The 19,033-nt window shown below is 48.1% G+C and overlaps 1 protein-coding gene across 2 annotated transcripts in view; it reads right to left on the bottom strand.

Moving 5' to 3' along the window:
* The window catches only part of DOCK1 (dedicator of cytokinesis 1), a 522,200-nt gene that overhangs the window by 98,170 nt on the left and 404,997 nt on the right, over positions 1-19,033 (bottom strand). For both annotated transcript variants that reach the window (XM_058298144.1, XM_058298143.1), the window contains exons 31-32: positions 15,204-15,304; positions 6,329-6,387 (exon numbers count right to left, since the gene is read on the bottom strand). In XM_058298144.1, coding sequence (XP_058154127.1) covers positions 6,329-6,387; positions 15,204-15,304 — 160 coding nt within the window. The remainder of the gene's footprint in view (positions 1-6,328; positions 6,388-15,203; positions 15,305-19,033) is intronic.

A 19,033-nucleotide genomic window follows, 5' to 3' on the forward strand; every position in this document is an offset into this window, starting at 1 on the left:
GCTTATAAGTAAAGCTATTAAAAATCCATCCAAAAAATATATATAAATATATATCCCTCCTGATATTAAGGACCCTTGTCATGACTTGTTTTTTATAGCAAATCAATCCCATCACATCAGATTGATTGAGAAAATGAGCAGTTAATGGTATGGCACTTTGGAAAGAGCAGGGCTAGGTGCTGGGAGACTCAGCATCTAACTGTGCAGACCACAGGAGCTGGCAAGGCAAGGGGGTAAGAGAAAACGGTTTCTTTCTATTTCCGACATCTTATGAAGAGTTTACTATTTGGCACCCGTGTAAGTAATGCAGAGTGATTTCTGTAACATTACAAATGATTGCAATCAAAGCAAATCAAAGCAAAGGCATCTGAATGTGAAACTGAAAAATAGGAACAATTCTGTCTCCTTTGACTACTGTTTGATGGGAAAATCCTTATTTAAATAACTACCTCATTAATCTCGTCTCCTAACCTACCCTGACCAGATAGGATTTTTAAAGAATTCAGGAAAATCTTTCTCAAAAGTTTAAAAAATATATATATTGTTATTGTGAATAATAACAAGCATTATAATTATAATAATAGTTTACTGAGCACTCACAACATGACAAGCCTCATAGGAAGCAGATGGCACATGTCACCTCACTGGATTCCCATAAGCACCCTACGAGACGTGTACAGTTCTTAATCCCGTTTTACAGATAAGGACACTGTGCTATTCCCAAGATGAGGGCTGAGGAGACAGGATTTGAACCTGGGTCTCTGGCACTGCATCTCTCATTTTACTGCCTCTTTTCCTGACTCCCCATCACAGGTTCTTGTCATGGTACCAAGAATCTACCTACCTCTGTAATGAAACTGGAGGCATCCGTCCCTGCCAATCCCTTATCTGTCTGATGTAACTGTAAAGGGTATTAAAATTCTTCTAAAGCAAATCTCTAAAAGGAGATGGGCTGTTTATAAGACCCCAGATCTTGCAAAGAAGGATGGAATCACCAGGCCTCCTGCCCCCGTGCCCCACCTAGCAGGGATCCCCACACCTTCCAGGTGCTGCTGCCAAATTCCTGAGGGCTGGGGGTGCCAAGAAGGAGCTTATAAAGAACTTGACTTGAACTAAGGAAAAGCCTAGGTGTGGAAACTGCAGGGACCAACAGCCCATTTAGTGGCATAAAAACCCTGCCTCTGCAATGAAGCTTCTGGAAAACTCTTCTGAAAAAAAAAAGGGGGGTTGTTAACCTTATTTAAGGTGACATAAGGAAATTTAGAGGTAGGCCCCATGAAGAAAGTGGTCTTTTATAAACCCTATCTTCTTGCCTTTAATTTCATAAATCTTGATTTATTTTCTTCTTGCCCCACTATAATTTAAAATCATTTCCAATATATAACAGAAGAATGCATAAGAAATTAAATGCTTACATGAATTATCTGTGACATTTTGTTATTAACCAGCAACTTATCCAGAGTTAATCATTTCTATTAATATTTTTACGCTAACACAAAATAGAGTAGATACTTTAAAGAATTTAGTTTTCTTTATAACTCAGCTAATACAGATTTCTGTAAAGAGAATCATTAAACGAATTTGACTATTATAAGTACCTACATTAATATATATACAATCCTCATATATTTCTAAAATTTTCACTGGGTAGACACACAAAATGTAACCTTCAATAAGGAATCTGTAAACAATTAAAATCTTATTTTCAACTTCTGCTAAATAATTAATATTTTCCCTAAGGGTATAACAACGCATTTCACATCACTCCACCAATGCTTAATGTTTCTGAAAGGCATGTAACTGCTACAGAGCATTCTCTTAAAAATGCTATTATATTCACTCTCGCAGGTGACACTTTTCTTGTATTATGCCTAAAAAATGTCAGAGCCAATGTTTCAGAAAACAGATGATCGTGACAGCAAGTTGTTCATCAACCACAATTTCAGTGTCATAAAGTTCTGTCTGTCACCAATAGTTTTTATTGTTCCAAGTTGGAAGGGACACAGCAGGCAGTAACAAGTGGTTGTAGATGCAGGGATTGGAAAAATAAGTGGTAGAAACCATGGTTTCCCAATCTGTGATCGTGACCCCTCCCAGTAATGCAGATAGGATTTTAACCTGTAGCTGCTTTGCAAACCAAAGGTCCCAAGGTAAGCAGGGCTGTGTGTGTGTGTGGGGGGGGGGGGGGCAGAGGGGTCTGTGGGGGGGTATCTTTGGCATTGATCTTTTTTTTTTTTTTTTGACATTTGCATTATGGATTTCCCCTGAGCATTTCTTCCTCAAATTAATGATCAGCTCAGGTTCAGAATCAATGAGGTTCAAGGTGACATCTGCAGAAAAGACTTCAAGGAAGAAAAGGATGCATTCCCCCCCCCCCTTTTGAGACAAAGGAAGAGCAAGCTAATGATCAGATCACAAATGCAAATATTTCACCTCCTGCCATCTTCCCAGTCTTCTGGTTCCCACCCCCAAATTCTTTAAAACCCACCTACAGTCTTGATTCTAGTCACAAATCCTGGGAATGAGAGCTTGCTTTCTCAGGGAGGCCCGGTCTCCTCCACCTGCGGCTTTGTCCTGGTGATTGGACTCTGTTCAGAAATCCAGGGCATTAAACAAAGTCTTATTCCCAGGAAAGTCTCTACTAGACAAGGGCCAGCAGAGCAAAAAATCTCATCACCCAGACAAACTGAGTAGGCCCCGCTATATATGTGTTTCTGTGAAAAACACACAATTGGTCCAGTCTCTAAAAATATCCATGCAAGGAATCCCTGTGTGAAAAATATCCTCAACCCAATCTGGCTGATAAAGACCTTGCTCTAGCCTGTTTGTCCTGGCCGACTGGAGATACTGTGTGGGCTCCAGTGTGCTGGGTGGAACAAACAAAATGTAAATGAGGCTGTTGGGGCGAAGGGCAGATCAGGTGCTCCAGGTGGCTGCCTGGCAGAGCCAGCTCTGATAAATAACTCAAGAGCTGGAGAAATGAGCACCTTTTTTTTCCTTTTCGTGAGAGAGTCTGCTTTTGATTTCCCCTTTTGGACTCCAAATAAGACAGGTTTGGGAGGTAAAAATCCTGTGCTGCTCTGTCCCAGGGGGTGGTACGTTGGCACATGCATTAAATCGAGCAAAACATACCCGGGTCCTGGCCCTGGAGCTTGCGTGGCGGCACCTTCCAGGCGCGATGTCAACCTAACACGCATGTCATCTGAAAGCCTTAAGGAAAGAGTCTGGGGAAGTGTTCGGCCCCAGACTGATCAAGTGGTAGGTGACGAATTATGAGATGAAAATATTAATTGTAAGATGTAGATGACTTCTATTTTTATTTTCTTGGCAGAGCTGGCTAGATCAGTCTGCCAATATGTTCCCAGACCTGAGCCCCAGCCCCGCTTTTTTTAAGGCTGTATAGAAAATAGGTTGTGTACATCTTGGGAAATTGAGATGTGCTGTCAGACATTTCCTGAGTGGTGGCCTTGGCCATGGCACCAGTTGGCAGGCTCGCACACCTGGGATGGGGGCAGGGGGCGCCAGGCTGCCTGAGGTGACCTGACGGGGCTATTCTTAGCCATTCTGAGAGCAGCTAATTGGGGAAGATCCTGCGGGTGGTCTATGCTGTTACGGGTTGCTTTTTTTTTTTTTAAGTTTAAACAATAAGTGAATTATTTTACTAGCAAGGAACCCAACCATATAGGCTGACTGACTGTTTCTTGCTATTACCGAGCCCCTGCTCTGGCCTAGGTCATGGTTTACATGTGGCCCGAGGGCCACTTCCCACCCGGAACTGATGTTTCTGCTGAGAAGCTGCGACACACGGACACCACGCGCGAAGCACCACATTCAAATCGGCTGCTGACAGGGAAATGGGGAATTAGCTCTTTTAACTGCATCCTTTACGTGGCAAATCCCAAGTCTCCTTCATCTGCAAGCGCATGGCATGAGCAGCTAACAGTCGGCACCCGGAGCCAGCGAACGACAACTCCTAAGAAGGAGCTATCACTCTCTTAGGAAGGGCGAGCGTGAGAGGCCCGCACAGACTGTCCACACAGCCCCATGCTGAGACCAGCGGTGGAGGTGGAGCTGCCGTCACCCCACCTTGGAAGTGGCAACTAGCAAAGCCCTAGCTTCCCAGCGTTCCCCACGGCAACGGTCTCCCTCCGTTGCCATCTCGCCCAATGCCCCTTTCTGCTCTCTCCTGCCTCTCTCCAATGGGACCACAGAGGTCTCTTCCCAGGATGGTTCCTCCCACCTGGGCTGCCAGGGCAGTTTGACAAATGCAATTGTCAGAAAGCATGATTTCAAGAAAGAACACAGAGATATCAACTAAAATGAATCACGGGAGAGAATGGGCCTCCTCTGTTCTAAAAAGCCCTAACATATTTAATTACTGAGGCCTTTGCATAGAGATGCCATAGAAGTCTGGAGCTTTTGGAAGAGGCAGGCCAACCTCCACCTTACAGCGCAGAGAACTGAGGGAAGCCCCAGGAGGCCGGGGGTGGTGGTGGTGGGGGGACACAGAACCCCGAGGCGGGGCCTGCCGAGCGGTCTTCCTAAGGATGGAGTGACGGCGCTCCCAGAGGCCAGCCGAGCCGTGGGCAGATTCTGGGGTCCTCAGGAAGTCCACAAAGTCCCACAAAGCATGCAACGGTGCAGGCTCTACTTCCACAACTGAGCACGAGCAGAACGGCCGTCCAAACCAATCCTTCAGCCCTCCCTAGCCCTCAGCGGTGGGTTTTCATGCCTGAAAATCTACCTGGAGCTTTTTGTTAAACCCTTAAATTATATCTGTCAGCATTATCTGTTGAGTATCTTAGTCTGTTTCTTTTTCCTCAGGGTTTTCCGTTTCTTCTGTTTTTTGTGTGTTTTTTTTTCTGGGTAAAGACCCATTTGAAAAAGATTTCAAACTTCATACAAGCAGAAAAACAAAGAGTACTTAGAAATCGTCCTAACTTTCCCTGAGATGAGGCATGACCTTCCTTTGTAAACGCCTGTAGACGTCTGGGAATTCAGGAAGGGTTATGCGTCAAAGCTCCCCCGAGGCAAGCTGACAAAGGGTGAGCCGGCATTGCCCTGCTCAGGGCCAAAGGAGGCCGCCTTGAACTTGCTGATCACAAACCAGAACACAGGTCTGGCCCTCGGAAAATGACTGCCTGTTCTCAGGGCCCTTGGGAGGAGTGACGGAGGCCAGGTGCATGCCCCAACCAAAAGCCAGGCTTGACTTCTATCTGGTGGTTTCGCTCTGCCCAGGGAACACAAGGCATCTTGAGCCACTGCCGGGAGTAAGGAGCTATCTCAGAAACAAGGTCTGGAGGCAGCTACGTGGCTCCTAGCTCTGGGGAAACAAGGGAAACACCACGGGGTAACTAGAGCGTGAGCTGGACAAACGTCCCCTCCTCCTATGAGAGCTGAGTCACCAGCGAGGGGAGAGAAGGAGGCCTCTCGAGCCACCGCTGGCTCCTTGTGCCTCTGAGGGTAGAGCCCGTGCAATCCTGAGGCTGGAAATGTGACCGGCCTTGCTTGTGACCGCTGGGACAGCCTGGGTGAGGCTGCCAGTCCCCCCATGGCACTGAGGGAGGGACGCTGGGAGACCCTGGCACCGTGTCAGCCCAAGACCTGCGGGCAGGTGCCAGAGACACCTTCGTCTCCACAGAGAGTCAGGTCAGGTTCATCGAAGACACACGAGAGATGTAAGAGGAGGCCGACCTGCAGCCAGCCACCTCCTTCTTGGAGGAGCTTATCCCAAAGCACTACGTGCCACGCTGGTTAAAATTTTAACAGAGGATTGTTATTTGTAATTATGAAAGTAGGCAGGGAAATTATATTAATTTCTTATCTTAACATACAATGTATCCCTTTGTGCTTCAATTGCACAAGCATGTTATGCTACCACCACCTGGTGGCAGTGTACCTAAGCACAGGGGCTGGTTCTGAGTAGGGGAATAAACCCTTTTGAGGTAGAGTCTGCAAAACAGAACACAGCAGGTGATAGCTGGCAAATGTCACAGGAGAGCGGGCCATGCAGTTAGAAACAGGGAAAGCAGAGGGAATGTCAGTGACACCCTGGGGCAAAGGGGGTTCAAGGCAGAGCTGCGTTCATCTGATGCCAGAAGACGCTATATTGGTTCTCCTATTTGCCCCACCCATTAGATTTTATTTCCTTTATTTTGGTGCCCTACCACCTTTTATTTACTGAAGAAAGGTATTATAAGGAATAGCTACTGCTCTGAGGAAGAGGGGAATTTGGATTTTTAAGATGGCCCACCAATGACAAACAGGGTCAGTGTCTTCCCCCCCTCATTCAAAATATTCACCATCCCCAGAAAACCCGGCTACTCACCGAGGTTGTACCACATGTCTCTGATTTCAAAGCCAATCTGTCTCCTCATGTCACCATACCTGAAAACCAGGGAGAAGGAAAACGCCAAGTCACTCTACAAAGCAATTTGAGAATCAAGACTTGAATTATGTTTAAGTGCAATTAAAGTTTCCCATCATTGAGATAAAGTGTCGGAGCTTCACTTCTCTTGCCACTAAAGGGAATTGCAGGAAGAGGAGGCAGCCGTGGGAATCTCACGTTCCCATCTCGGCAGGTTATGTAACATCCTCCGCCCTGTGAGAACACGGTTTGGGGAGTAATGGAAGTGTTTTCCTTTCTTCACTCTCTAATGGCATGCAAGAGAGATCACTCAGCTCCTCAGCCTAAGGGGGAGTTTGTTTTCCATGCATGTTGGTCACATATAGACACTGCAGACACAAATACATCCTACAACCTTGCACACAAGCAGCAGCTTTCGTGTGTTAAAATTAAACTCTGGAGTCCACATTCAGAGCAGGGAAGGCCTCTTCCCAAGAGCTCACTTTCTTCTTTATCTTTTTAAATGTAAGGAGCAGTATACCATCAAAAGATGTCAACAAATATTTAACCGTTTTTGTTTAGCCAGGAAAATAAATGCTAATTTTCCTCCCAGTGGATGAGCAGAGAAGGTATATGTTTCAGGAGTAAACAGAATTTGATGCTTCAGGAGGTAAACCTTTATTAGTTTGTGAGTAATTTAACTCTTTTCTTTATTGCCTAAAGGAAAAAGCTCATTATATTAAAAATAATAATTTGCACAATTATACAGGATTACAGTTGAGCAGCTGTGTTACTAAGCCGGGTCTGTTTGTCCCCATGTCAGCTGATGTGAAAAGGAAAAGTCCTAATTCTGGATGACTGCTTTGGGGCTAACACAAAAATCCTGGTCGGGAAATCGACAACCACAAGCCGGCTGCCACCTTATTATAAAGGCTCCGGTGCCCCGAGCGCCTGCCTGTTGCTTACTGCTGGAGAGCGTTACAGCCTGCGTGATCATCTGGACCACAGAAGACAATGCTTGGCTGGGCAGCAATCTGGCAGAATCTAATCACAGAGGTTCACCCTGGTGAGTGGGATGCAGAGAGCCTTGGTGCCCTGGGCCCACTGTACAGGTGGAGAAACTGACCAGGGAGCTTTAGCCCCATACCGGGAGGAAAAGCTAAGCTTCCCAGGTAATGCCTGGCCCACAAGCCCAGACCAACCACTGCGTGAGCGTTGACACGGGATGGCTCCTCGGTGGGGGTGGGGAGTGGGATCTCGGCAGAAAAGTACCCTCCACCGATGCCTCGACGAGGCTGTTGGCAGCGGCTCTCTGCCAGCAAAGCTACGGGATCGGAGTGTGTGGGTGCCAGCTGGGAAAGCACCCTTCCGTGTGTGACTGGCAGCCCACGCCGCTCAAGGGAGGCGCTCTCTGGACACCATTAAGTCCTGCAGCCTGTTGCTGCCCCTATGCCCATTTCACCTTCCCATTTTGCTTCTGCACACAAATAAGAGGGACCTTCGGGCAGCCTGGCAGCCGGGGGAGGCAGCAGCGGGCTGTGTGTTGATTGGGGCCGCTGGCGGCCTCGCTTTCCCCAAGGAGGAGGAATGTGGAAGTGAACACGGTTGCCGGGGCTCGCTGTGCAAGTGGGGACCTGCCCAGGCCGGGGGACACTGCGCCGGGGGGCCGTGGCCCGAGCACCTGGCCCAGGCGGTTAGACCCTTATGGCAATGAGGAGGTCGGAAGGTGCTGGGGGGCCCAGGGCTCCCAGCTACCTCAGGCTTTGAATCATTCCTAACACCCAAGCACCTGGGATCCCTCCTCGCCCTGAGACACCGGCTCTTAAAACGTAGGCCGCTAAGACCAGGCCGACAACCAGCGCCCTGGCTCCACGCCTTCTCTCGGGTCTTATAATTATTCTCCAGTCAGAGGAAATTCTAAAGTTCCAAAATTTAAAGTTCAGTGGACTGGACCTTGGCGGCCAACGGGTCTAACGTGTGGTTTGGGTCATTCGTGGTGATATGGGGTTTTACCAACTGTAGCTATTTTTGGATTTTCCCAGAGCTGGGGATGAAATCCGGGCACTGGGTGGCCTGTAGGGGAAGGGAGCCACATCAGGGTGCCCCATGGCTCCTGCCGCTCTGCACAGAAAGATGCTGGCAGGTGCTGGAGGAGGGTGGAGGGCCAGCATCTCCACCTGCCAGCTGCGCTTCCCTGCTGTTGTGACATGCTTCAGCGGTATTTGGGAGCTGGGGGATTAGCAAAGACCTGGGTGCCTGTCCCCCCTGACGGGCACAGGCCTTCTGTGAGAAGGGGCTAAAGCTGCTGCTGGAGCAGTCAAATAGGACAGGCGCTCCAGCAGGGGCAGAGGCAGAGAGGAGGAAGGGGCCAGAAGCCGAAGGGCGAGGCTGAGACGCTGCAGCGAGCTTGACCTTTTCTTTCATTTTGATGAGGAATCTACCTGAGACCAGCTAACCCCCACGTAGAGTGACAGTGGTCCCTGACTCAGGAGGGCTTCCCGGCTATTCAAGGAGGAAGTCTGGGCTAATAACCTTCATTACCTGGAAACTGAGTTGCAGAGCTGGCAAACTTAGAGGATGGCAATTAGGTCCCTAACAGATGGTTGAGGGAACTGCATGAGTCCTGGAGAGGAACGGCAAAACGAGGTGACCAAGGTCGCGGGGCAGGGAAGGAGGAGGACCCGAGCCTTCAGACTCAAGAATCCCCACTGCCGCCTCCAGGGCCCACTAGCCCAGTACCAGCAAGGCTGTGCCTCCGTGACATCGCAGCGCAGCACGGTGTCCTCGCGCAGAGAGGGCTGGCTTCCTCTGGGCCTCATAAGGAGGCTGGAGGTGAGCAGGAAGACCTCGCTCTCAAGTCTTTTTTCAGGGTCGTGGAGGTCAGCTGACGCGCCGACTGCCCCGTGGTCTGGCACTGCCTTCCACAGCCAGCGGCTCACCTGTGCCCCGCCTCCCGAAGTGTGAACACAGGAACAGATGCTGCAGGGGGCCCCCAAGAGGCCGCCGTTCTACAACCAGGAGCTCACACCCAGGCTCATAACCCTGACATACCGTGGGCTCGAGTTCACGCTCTGCAGTCACCTGGTTCCTAGACTATGGGCAAGTTACTCAACCACTCTGACCCTTAAGACTCCTCATCTGTGACAGAGGGATAATGATGCTCATCTCCCAGGTTTTTGTGAAGGATAAGAAATGTAATACACCTGTCCAGCCTAGCAGGAACATGATCAAGGCTGAGTTTTTCTTTCAATAGCTCAGACCAGGTCTTGTCACAACACCCCATCCCCACCCCCCCATGGCTACAACAGTCAGCTAGATTAATTCACTCAGGGATCAATTCCTGAGCACTTCCTGGGTACAAGGCACAGAGCTAACACTGGTATGTGATGGAGAACAGATAAGACATGCAGACCTCAGGGGGCTAGTAACATGGTAGGGGAGAAAACCATTCCACAAATAATCATGAGCGACAGAGAGAGAGAGAGAGAGAGAGAGAGAGATGGAAGGAATTCTTTTTTCAGGCCATGATGATGGTGCTTTAGAAAAAGCATGGGTAGAGTGAGAGAATTTAAGAGTGGGCCCCAGTTGGCTCTGGTAGGAATGCCCTTGGAGAATAATATTTGCCTTGTAAATGGAAGAATGAGAAGTGTAATTCACACAGAGAACACTCCAGGCAGTGGGCCCAGCAGTTGCAAAGATCCTATGGCAAGGAGGGAGTAGACAGGAGACTGTGTGGTTGGAAGACAGAGAGTGGTTCCCTCTTCTTACGAGAAGTGAGGGAAGTTCCTCAGGAGGTGGGAAGGGGGAGGACTTCAGCCGTGACCACTGGGAACCAGCCTTACTAGACACAGGGGTCTGATGTCCCACAATGTCCTGGGCTGCAAACATTTTACCACCTCTGTGATGGTAGATTTCATATGTCCACTTGGCTGGGTGAAGGTGCCCAGCTGTTGGATCAAGCAAGCACTGGCCTGATTGTTACTATGAGGGTATTTCATGGATTTAAATCATTAGTCAGTTGATTGCATCTATGGATGATTACATCTAAAATCAACAAAGGAGATTGCCTTCAGCAGGGAGAGAAGTGCCTCAACCAATCAGCTGACAGCCTCTGGGAGAACTGAGCAGTCAGAAAGGAGGATTCCAATCTCCATTTCAGGCAGCCAGCCTCTCCTGGGGAATTCAAGGCATCTTTATTGAGTTTCTAGCTTGTGCCCTGCCCTATGGAATTCGGACTTGCCGATCCCATGGTCATGGGAGCCAATTCCTAGAATAAATCTCTTATTGTTTAAATACATACATACACATATAGTGTTGGTCTATTTCTCTATAGAATCCTGACTAATACAACCTCCAACGGGGCAACATCACCGATTCATGCAGGCACTGAACTAACTTGGCCAACGTGACGTCAGCACAGAGTCACTCCTCATTCAGGCCATCTCCCGTGAATTCGTAGTTTAAAGCAGATAGATTACTTTTGAATAATTTGAGTTTCCTGAAGAAGAATGAGCTTAAACACAAATCCAATTGATCACATTTCCTGTTAATCTGGAATTTACTATTGCAACTTCAGGTCAGGTCACATTTCAAAGTGGGGCTCGTGACAACTACTTTCTTTCCCTCTCATTTCCCTAAAAAGTAATGTTTACGATTTGACTTAACATGCTGACGTTTCAGAACCAACGGTTTGGTAAAATGGAGATATTTTTGTTTAGGCAGTATTTTAGTACAGTTATAAAATGGGTCCACTTAGAACATGCCTTGAGTTGAGGGTAGATTCTCTAATAAAATGAACCGCTGGAAACCAGACTGGAGGCCAAATGGAGAGAAGGTGTTTGTGAAGGACGCTCTCCCCACATGAGCTCAAATGTCTTGAGCTGGGTTTTGTGACCAACCTTTAGTCTCTGGCTGAAAATTCTACATGGGTATTTGATGCATGAACCCCTCGTCTCTTCCAGAACCGAGCCTGGTCCTGTACATCGTCACCCACTGGGATGTGTGGCATCTTGCATACTAAAATTTTCAAGACAGCGCTGATGAAAAGTCAACCTTTGACATTGTACTCACATTTCTTGAGCCCCAATTTGGAAGGCTTGGTGGGGAGGGGAAGGGAGGAAGAAACGATGGTCGGATTTAGCATACCACTGATGTTTCTGTCCTTTGTTAAGAGTCACTGCACCAAGGATGTTTGAAGGTTGAGTAGTTAAATTTCCTTATTATAGACGTTGATTCCTAGGGGTTATTTGTTTTGTGGGTCATGGGCAAATCTTGCACTCAATTTGGGTTTGACATAATCGGTTCTCTGTGTGATATGGTCTGTTCTTTTACGTTACACCCATGCACTTTGGGGTATATTTTCAAAATGAATATCCTAATTATTTCCCTACCATCGTAATCAGAAGGACAGTGAGCTTAGCAAGAGGGAATGAAAAGGCAGCTCTTCTGATACTGGTATTTTCTATTGTTCTGCTCCCTGAGGAGCTGCAGAGCTTGGCAGGGAGGCAGAGAGGGGTGGGCTACAGGGGCTGGTGCACAGTGAAGCCCTTTCTGAGAGGCATTTGCTTGGGTTCCTGCACACTAGAATATTAGACAGGTCCAGAGGAAGACAGCCCCGAGGCCCTAAGTGGGGGTGGCACCGCTCCCCCTTCAGCCCTCTCGGGAGGGATAACCGCATCGATGATGCTCCACTGCGTGCTAAGTTAGCACCTCAGCCATTCGCTCAGGCTGTTGGGGTCAATTCTCTCCCCACTGGGCCTTCCTGTCCTTCCCCAACCTGAGCCTCCCAGGCCCTGCCACTCAACACCCTGGCTTCTCTGCTAGGAGGTGGGCCTTGCCCTTTCGGGACTCCTTGTTCCCTTTTGGTGCCGGCTGTTTGCCAACTCTGCCTCAGTTACCAGTCAAACCTCTTGGCCTCTTTCACCACCCGCTCAGAAGTCCATGCCGCAGGAGCCTCTGACACCCAGGCCGCAGCCTGAGAGCCAACACCAGGCTCAGGGCACTTCAACACTGCGTGTTCGCAGTGCCTGGTTTAGCAGGTCTACCTTCCTCTGAACTGCTGGGGACACACTTTCTCTCTGCGTCCCTAGCAGAGGACCCTGGCCGACCAGGCATAGGGGAGTCATTCAGTATATATTTTCTAGTACAATTTTAAACAAGTTAAACTTTCCAGATGTGATAGGAGTCAAGAACACTTAAGCATTCGGGAAGGACAGCCTCATGTATTTCTATGCAGGTGGAATGGTTAATTTTTTGTGTCGAGTGGGCCAGCCTGTGGCATCTGGCTGTTTGGCCAAACCCTTGTCTAGACATGGCTGCGGAGGTAGTTCCTACGCGATTAGCATCTACCATCAGCTGACTCCTCAGTAATGGGTGGGCCTCAGCCCGTCGGTTGGAGGTCTTAAAAGAAAAGAAGTGAGGTTTCTGGAGGAAGAAGAAATTCTGCCTCAAGACCGTACCACCTGCTCCTCTCGGAGGTTTCGGCGTGCTGGCCTCCCCCACTGACTTCGGACTCCAGACTGCACCGTGACTCTTACCGGAACCCCCAGCCTGCTGGCTGCCTACAGACCTCAGTCTTGCTGGCCCCACCAGCTCGTGAGTTGCTTCCTCAAAATGTACCATATATATAAACTAGTATATATACTGCTGGCTTTGTTTTGCTTCTCTGGAGAATCCTGACTGAAACAATAGGCTTTGCAATTTAGAAAAACAGCAAAGGATTTAAGATGAATTAAGAGGCACAAAGAATCACACAACGAATGCAGGTGAGCCCACCAAGCAGCTCCTCTCAGACAGGGGAACTTTCTCCTTGATCACCTGTCCCTGCCACACCCTTAGTCCCAGCCTCCCAGGAGAGGGTCCCTCAGAATACACAGGGGACCAGAGCAGTCCTGCCAGGGTCTCCCAAAGACAATTTGGAAATGCTGAGTGGCTTTTTGTCCTTTGGAATCCACAAGAAAACTGAAAGGGGAAAACCTCGCGTCTATCACTGCCAAGGCTTGTGAGAGAGAGAATTCCAAAGGCCCAATGCAGAGCCCTGATGGCTCTTCAGGGCAGACACCAGCTGGCTGTTTAATTTCCTTGGCTCTGAAGCCTCTGAGTCCACACTATATGGGGGAAGCGAATGTTTTCTTTGGCAGCCAAGGCCTGCGTGGCTAATGCACTTATCAATGTTGCTTTCGCGTAGACCGTTGATGCTCACATCGACAAGAGAGTGGATCTGCTCCGGAGAGTCCCACAGTGTACTGAGTTGTGCTCACGTGTGTTGGCCTTTGCCACCTTCGCTACAACCATTTCCACCACGAGAGCACCTAAACAGCAGCAACCGACAGCAACAACCAAGAACAGCCATCCCTAACTTCCCACAAGCCACAAAGAAGCATTTGCACTGTACCAGCCCTCCAGGAGGTGCGGCCTAGGAAAGCCTATCTCTGCATGATGGGAGCCGAGGCAGGAGACGAGAACCAGTGCTGGCATTGCGAGGTGGGCTGCTGCTCGCCATCCAGTCAGACATGGGGGGCACCCACACAGCCTAGCTCCATTCTGGGCTCTTGGCTCTGTACAAGGTGCATTGTCCTTCTCTGAACAAATGACACGTCTCCATCAAGGACTGTTAGATTGGAACTCCCCAACTGAGGAACCTCGAAGGAGAGATGGCCAGGTGAGACTGGCTTTTAATTAGATGGGTACAACAGAGGACTTCAGGTTCTGAAAGGAGTACAGTGTGGGAGTAAAAGCTGGGGCTCTGAAATGCCTGGACTGGAATGCTGCTTCATTAGGTGCAATGGGTGTGTCTTTGGCCAAGAGACTTGATTACTTTGTGCTTTACCTTCCTCCTCTGTAAAATAAGGATAAATGAGAAGCAAACCTAATGAATAGGTTTCTTTCATGATTTGAGGAGAAAAAAAACACATGAAGTCCTTAAAAAGTCTCTGATATAGTACATGTTCAATAAATATCTGCTGCTATAATTCTTACTCTTAGTAATATCGTACTTTTGATTTGCTGTGTCAAGGAGGTACACACTCAGAGAATAGAAGGACTAGCAGATGCCACCTTCTGGCAGTGTCTCTGGAATCTCCAACCCTTGTGAGCAGCAAGGAGTGGGCCAACTGTGTGCACAGTCAAAACACTGCAGAGGTATGATGAAAATGGTAAAGAGAAACCAATGAGTCAGCAACTGGGGAACTATTTGAGACTTCTCTAAGTGTGCTTATAAAAGACGGCTCAGAGCAGTGAAAACTAGCAAAGCTACAGATGTCCAAATATCAAAAGGAATCCCATGCAACACTTTTCTTCCTTTATACTGGACCAGGCACTGCACAAGAGGCATGCTGGGATGACTGAGCTGAAGGAAACTGGCTGGGACGTTAGCTTCCATGGAAATTCTGAGATGTTTGCTTGCAGTGATACTCTCTCTTCAATCTGCTGGCAGTTAGGAAACCACAGACTCCTAACTCTATGATGAGTTGTTCAACCATCTTAGGGCCAATAGCTTTAGTCATTTTTTTTATTTTTTAGAAGCAGAATTGGAGAATTAAGCAATAAAGTAAGCCACGTGTGCAACGACATCAGGACAGTCCACAGCAAAAGTAATTATCTCTTGAAACTCCCGTTCTGTGTTGTGCTAATGGTCTTGAATCACAATGACTTTGAACCTACTGTGATGAATCCTCCAATTTTAGATCTTGATTCATGGGTTAGAAAAGGCAAAACTCAAATCATGATTTAAAACCACCCTTTCATTACATCGTGATTACATCTCAATTTGTACCAAGTTGGCTTGGAGACTACAAGAAAATTATGCTAATAGAACTGGAGGCTCCTGCCACAGTTTTGGAGCTGGACGAGGACTTACTTGTTAAGAATTTTGGCTCTCTTAGCACTTGAAAAATTCTCCAATTGCAAGGACTCTTGAGTAAGGAAAGCGACAGCCAGGTGAAAGTAGTTGTTCCACAGCTGCAAAACAAAAAGGGGAGATGCTAAGTTGTTCAACAGCTTAATGTATGATCCAAAAAGCGCTCTGAAATGTTATCATTTGCCCAACACCTGCTTCTGAAATGTTAATTTAAAAAAATAAATGCAGGCGCCATATACAAATTGCAAACCAGCCGCCCACAGTGTGGTTCCGCGCAGACTGTGGGCTCTGGGATCATGGGGCACGTGCTCCGAATCCTACTTTCTCCACTTTATTTAGGCAACGGGCATAGCTTCTCTGTGCCTCAGTTTCCTCACCAGGAAAAAGAGGATTTCAAGAGTACCTATTCCCCAGGGATGCCGAGGGGGTCAAAGGAAGAAGCACATGAGAGCCTTTGCAGGGCTGCTGAGCACAGCGTAAGTCCTTGACATAACTGTTAGCTTTCAGTGTCACATTATGGCTCCCCTTACTTGAGACTAGTATAAGTTTCTACAATTTATGATTTTTTATGATACAAAAAAACCCTTATGTACACTAGGCAGTTCGGGAAAACAAATAAGCATTTCATATTTCAGGTGCTTATGGACGATGCGTGGGTTAAAGGACAGTTTACTACAAAATGATTCTCTTGTGATAAAGCTCGGCACCGTGGACGCTCTGTTTGGACATGGTATCTGGACTTGCCACCATAAATGCATTCTCAAACAAGAAATGTTATTATGGGTTGAACCTGAAGGTGGTGGAATAAAGAACCCCCGATTTTACGCCAACGTTTAAAACAGAGTCAAGAAAATTACAACAACAACAAAAGAATTCCGGGATGGGCAAGCATGGATGATTTGCTGGAGAAATGGCACCAGTGTCCATGTGCTGCCCCGGTGAAACAGCTGGGGCTCTCTCAGGGCTCTGTGCTCCCCAAAGCCCATCCCTCCAGCCCACCCCAGCAGTCAGCCTGCACTACAGCTCTCCCCCACATCCGGCCACACCTCTTGGTCAGGAGCTGGTCGACACGTCAGGCCTGCGCCCTCTCAGCCCTTAGCACAGCAGCTTCCTGAGGGTTTGCTCTGCCTTGGCCGTCTCAAGCCCATTGCGAGGCCAGAGGAAACTTTCTAAAGGGCAGCTCTAACGGTGCCCAGCCCTGGCGAGCCCCTTGGCGAGCTCCCCACCACTTCCTGCCACCTCCCTCACTCGGCCTCCCCTCTCTGCCTTTCCACTCTGTGCCCTGGCCTTACGGCTCCCATCGGGTCCCTGAGCGGGCGCTCTCCTCCACCCCGGGGCCCTTGAGGTGGATGCCCTCTTGCTCTCTCTCTCCAGGCCTTAGCACACCTGGCCCGGTGGGCTCCTCTGCTCCTCTCGCTCTGGGCGTGGAGGCGCGTCCCTAAGGCACTCAGTCCCTCCCACGGCATTGTCCTCCCTGCCTGAATCCATCCTGCCCTGTGCCCTGGGTGAGGCGGGCTGGGGGGGAATCCCCGAGCCGGGCACTGAGCTTGGCATCATGTATGTGATGGGGCAGACGCTGGCGCCTCAGCCGGGGGCCAGCATCACCCGCCCTCGCTCCTTCCTGTTTTCAGTGACTTTTAGGAAGTAATTTGTGGGTGTCAGGTTTCTCATTTACAAAGCAGAGATAATATCTATTGTATCAAATGAGATAGTTGCAAAGGGATAGATAAAAATAAGGTGTTAAAATTATTGACTCTACTTATATTTTCCTGTGAAGCGCATGGAAATTTAAAAACATTTTTGGGACTAAAGTAAGAGTAGGCTGCCCTTCTATCTACTCAACATTTAGATTAGAGTGGACTTACAGGTCCTCTACTATTGAACCATTGTGACTCTAGCAATGAAAGAAACTGTATCAATGATGTGGAGACAGTGGCCATGGGAGTTGCTGAGGGCAGGGGGAGGGGAGAAGAGGTGTGATGTGGGGGCATTTTCAGGACTTGGAGTTGTCCTAAATGATATTGCAGGGACAGATGCTGGACATTATATATCCTGCCATAACCCACTGAATGGACTGGGGGAGAATGTAAACTACAATGTGGACTATAATTCACGTGGTGCAGCAGTGCTCCAAAATGTATTCACCAAGTGTAATGAATGTGCCACAATGATGAAAGAGGTGGTTGATGTGAGAGGAGTGAGGGGGGCAGTGTGTGGGGTATATGGGAACCTCTTATATTTTCTTATGTAACATTTTTTGTGATCTATGTATCTTTTTTTTAAAAAGACAATAAAAAATACTGTGAAAACAAAAAAAAGTAGGCTGCCCTTCTATTTACTTAACATTTCTTGTGAATTGGACACACGGTACACTGATGCCCCAGCTTGTTTGGTCATCACAGAACTAACCCAGCCCGTGCCGTCTGCCCCACTTCACACAAGAGGCTCAGAGGACACATGGAGCAGAAGAAAGGTTTGAAGGGGGCATCTCTGACTTCAGGGCCCCCACACCTTCCCCTGTCCCACAAAGTCGCTTTCTCTTTTAGCCTCTTTTACAATAAAAGGGGCAGCTTGTGTCAATAAAATACAAGATGTTTCTTTTCTTCATTTTTGGAACTAACATCTCCTGCCTAGGCCCTAATGTCCTCTGCTAATGGCCTCGTTGCCACAGTGTAGTCTAGAAGCACCGGCCACTGTCAGCTGCACTTTGAGACTCAGAGTCAGAGGCACAGTGAGGAGGGCTCTGGGTTTACACGGATCCAGAAAGTACTTCAATGTATAGTTGACATCTTAAAAAAAATAAAAGAGTAGTGCTTTTACTTAAAAAAAAAAAATACAGCTTTGCTAACTTCTTATTCCCTCTCTTCATTACTATAATCAGGACTACTCTTCAGCCAGAACTCTCCTGACCCGTCTGCCCTGAGAGAGACTGCTGGGAACAGTGCAGACAAAAGCACTGAGGATGGGGATTCTGAGGCAGCCCTTGCCCCGTGTGCTCTGCCCTCTTTGGCCCTTCCCGCCTGGAGCAAGCCGCTACCTTGCAGACTCAGCACTTGTATCTGTAGAGCAAGACTGGGAAGAACAGGAGTTTTATTTCTTCAGGAAGGTGGAGGCTGCCTGGTAGCTCTCCACCACTGTCAGGTTGGAGCAGGGCAAGGAGGGCGTCCACACCAGGCAGGCGGGGCGGCCTGGCCTTGAGAAGTCACAGCGGAAACCAGCAAGGGGAGCATCTGACTGTCATGGCAATGGGACACTGGTTACACGCAGAGACACTGACAGTAAGTAAGGAGATTAAGAGCCGGGTTTCTCACTGTTGGTGAAGGGAATAACAACGACGGAGATGAAGAAAGCTAGAATGAATTCTGTGGTGCTGCATGGTAACCGGAGGTTGTGTATTAAATATATGTGTATCAAGTCTGTACTCTATGTTCAGACATGGTAACCATGTGAGTTTGTGGTTAGAGAGAAAGGGCATGAGTAGGCTCTAAAGAAGTATATATGTGTACATTGTGTGTGTGCACACATATGTGAACACATACCCCTACATCTCTTTCCTCTTGGGCTCCATGATGCCCCAGTAGCAATGAGTAAACTAAGTGAAACAAGAGCTCCTTGGACAAGAATGGCTAATTCCAGGGCTGGGACAGGAAAATTACAAGATGAACCTGGAATGTGTTCATGTGCTACAGAGTACAGAAATGCTCAAACAATGATGGGGGCATGCACAAGGATGGAAAAATAGCTTAAAATGGCTCTTCCTGGCTGCATCTGTGACAATTTGAACATCAAGATAAGTAATGATGGTAATGGATTACAACCTATTGAGTTAC

This window comes from Dasypus novemcinctus, chromosome 6 (assembly GCF_030445035.2).
Source record: "Dasypus novemcinctus isolate mDasNov1 chromosome 6, mDasNov1.1.hap2, whole genome shotgun sequence".
Classification (NCBI taxonomy): Eukaryota; Metazoa; Chordata; class Mammalia; order Cingulata; family Dasypodidae; genus Dasypus; species Dasypus novemcinctus.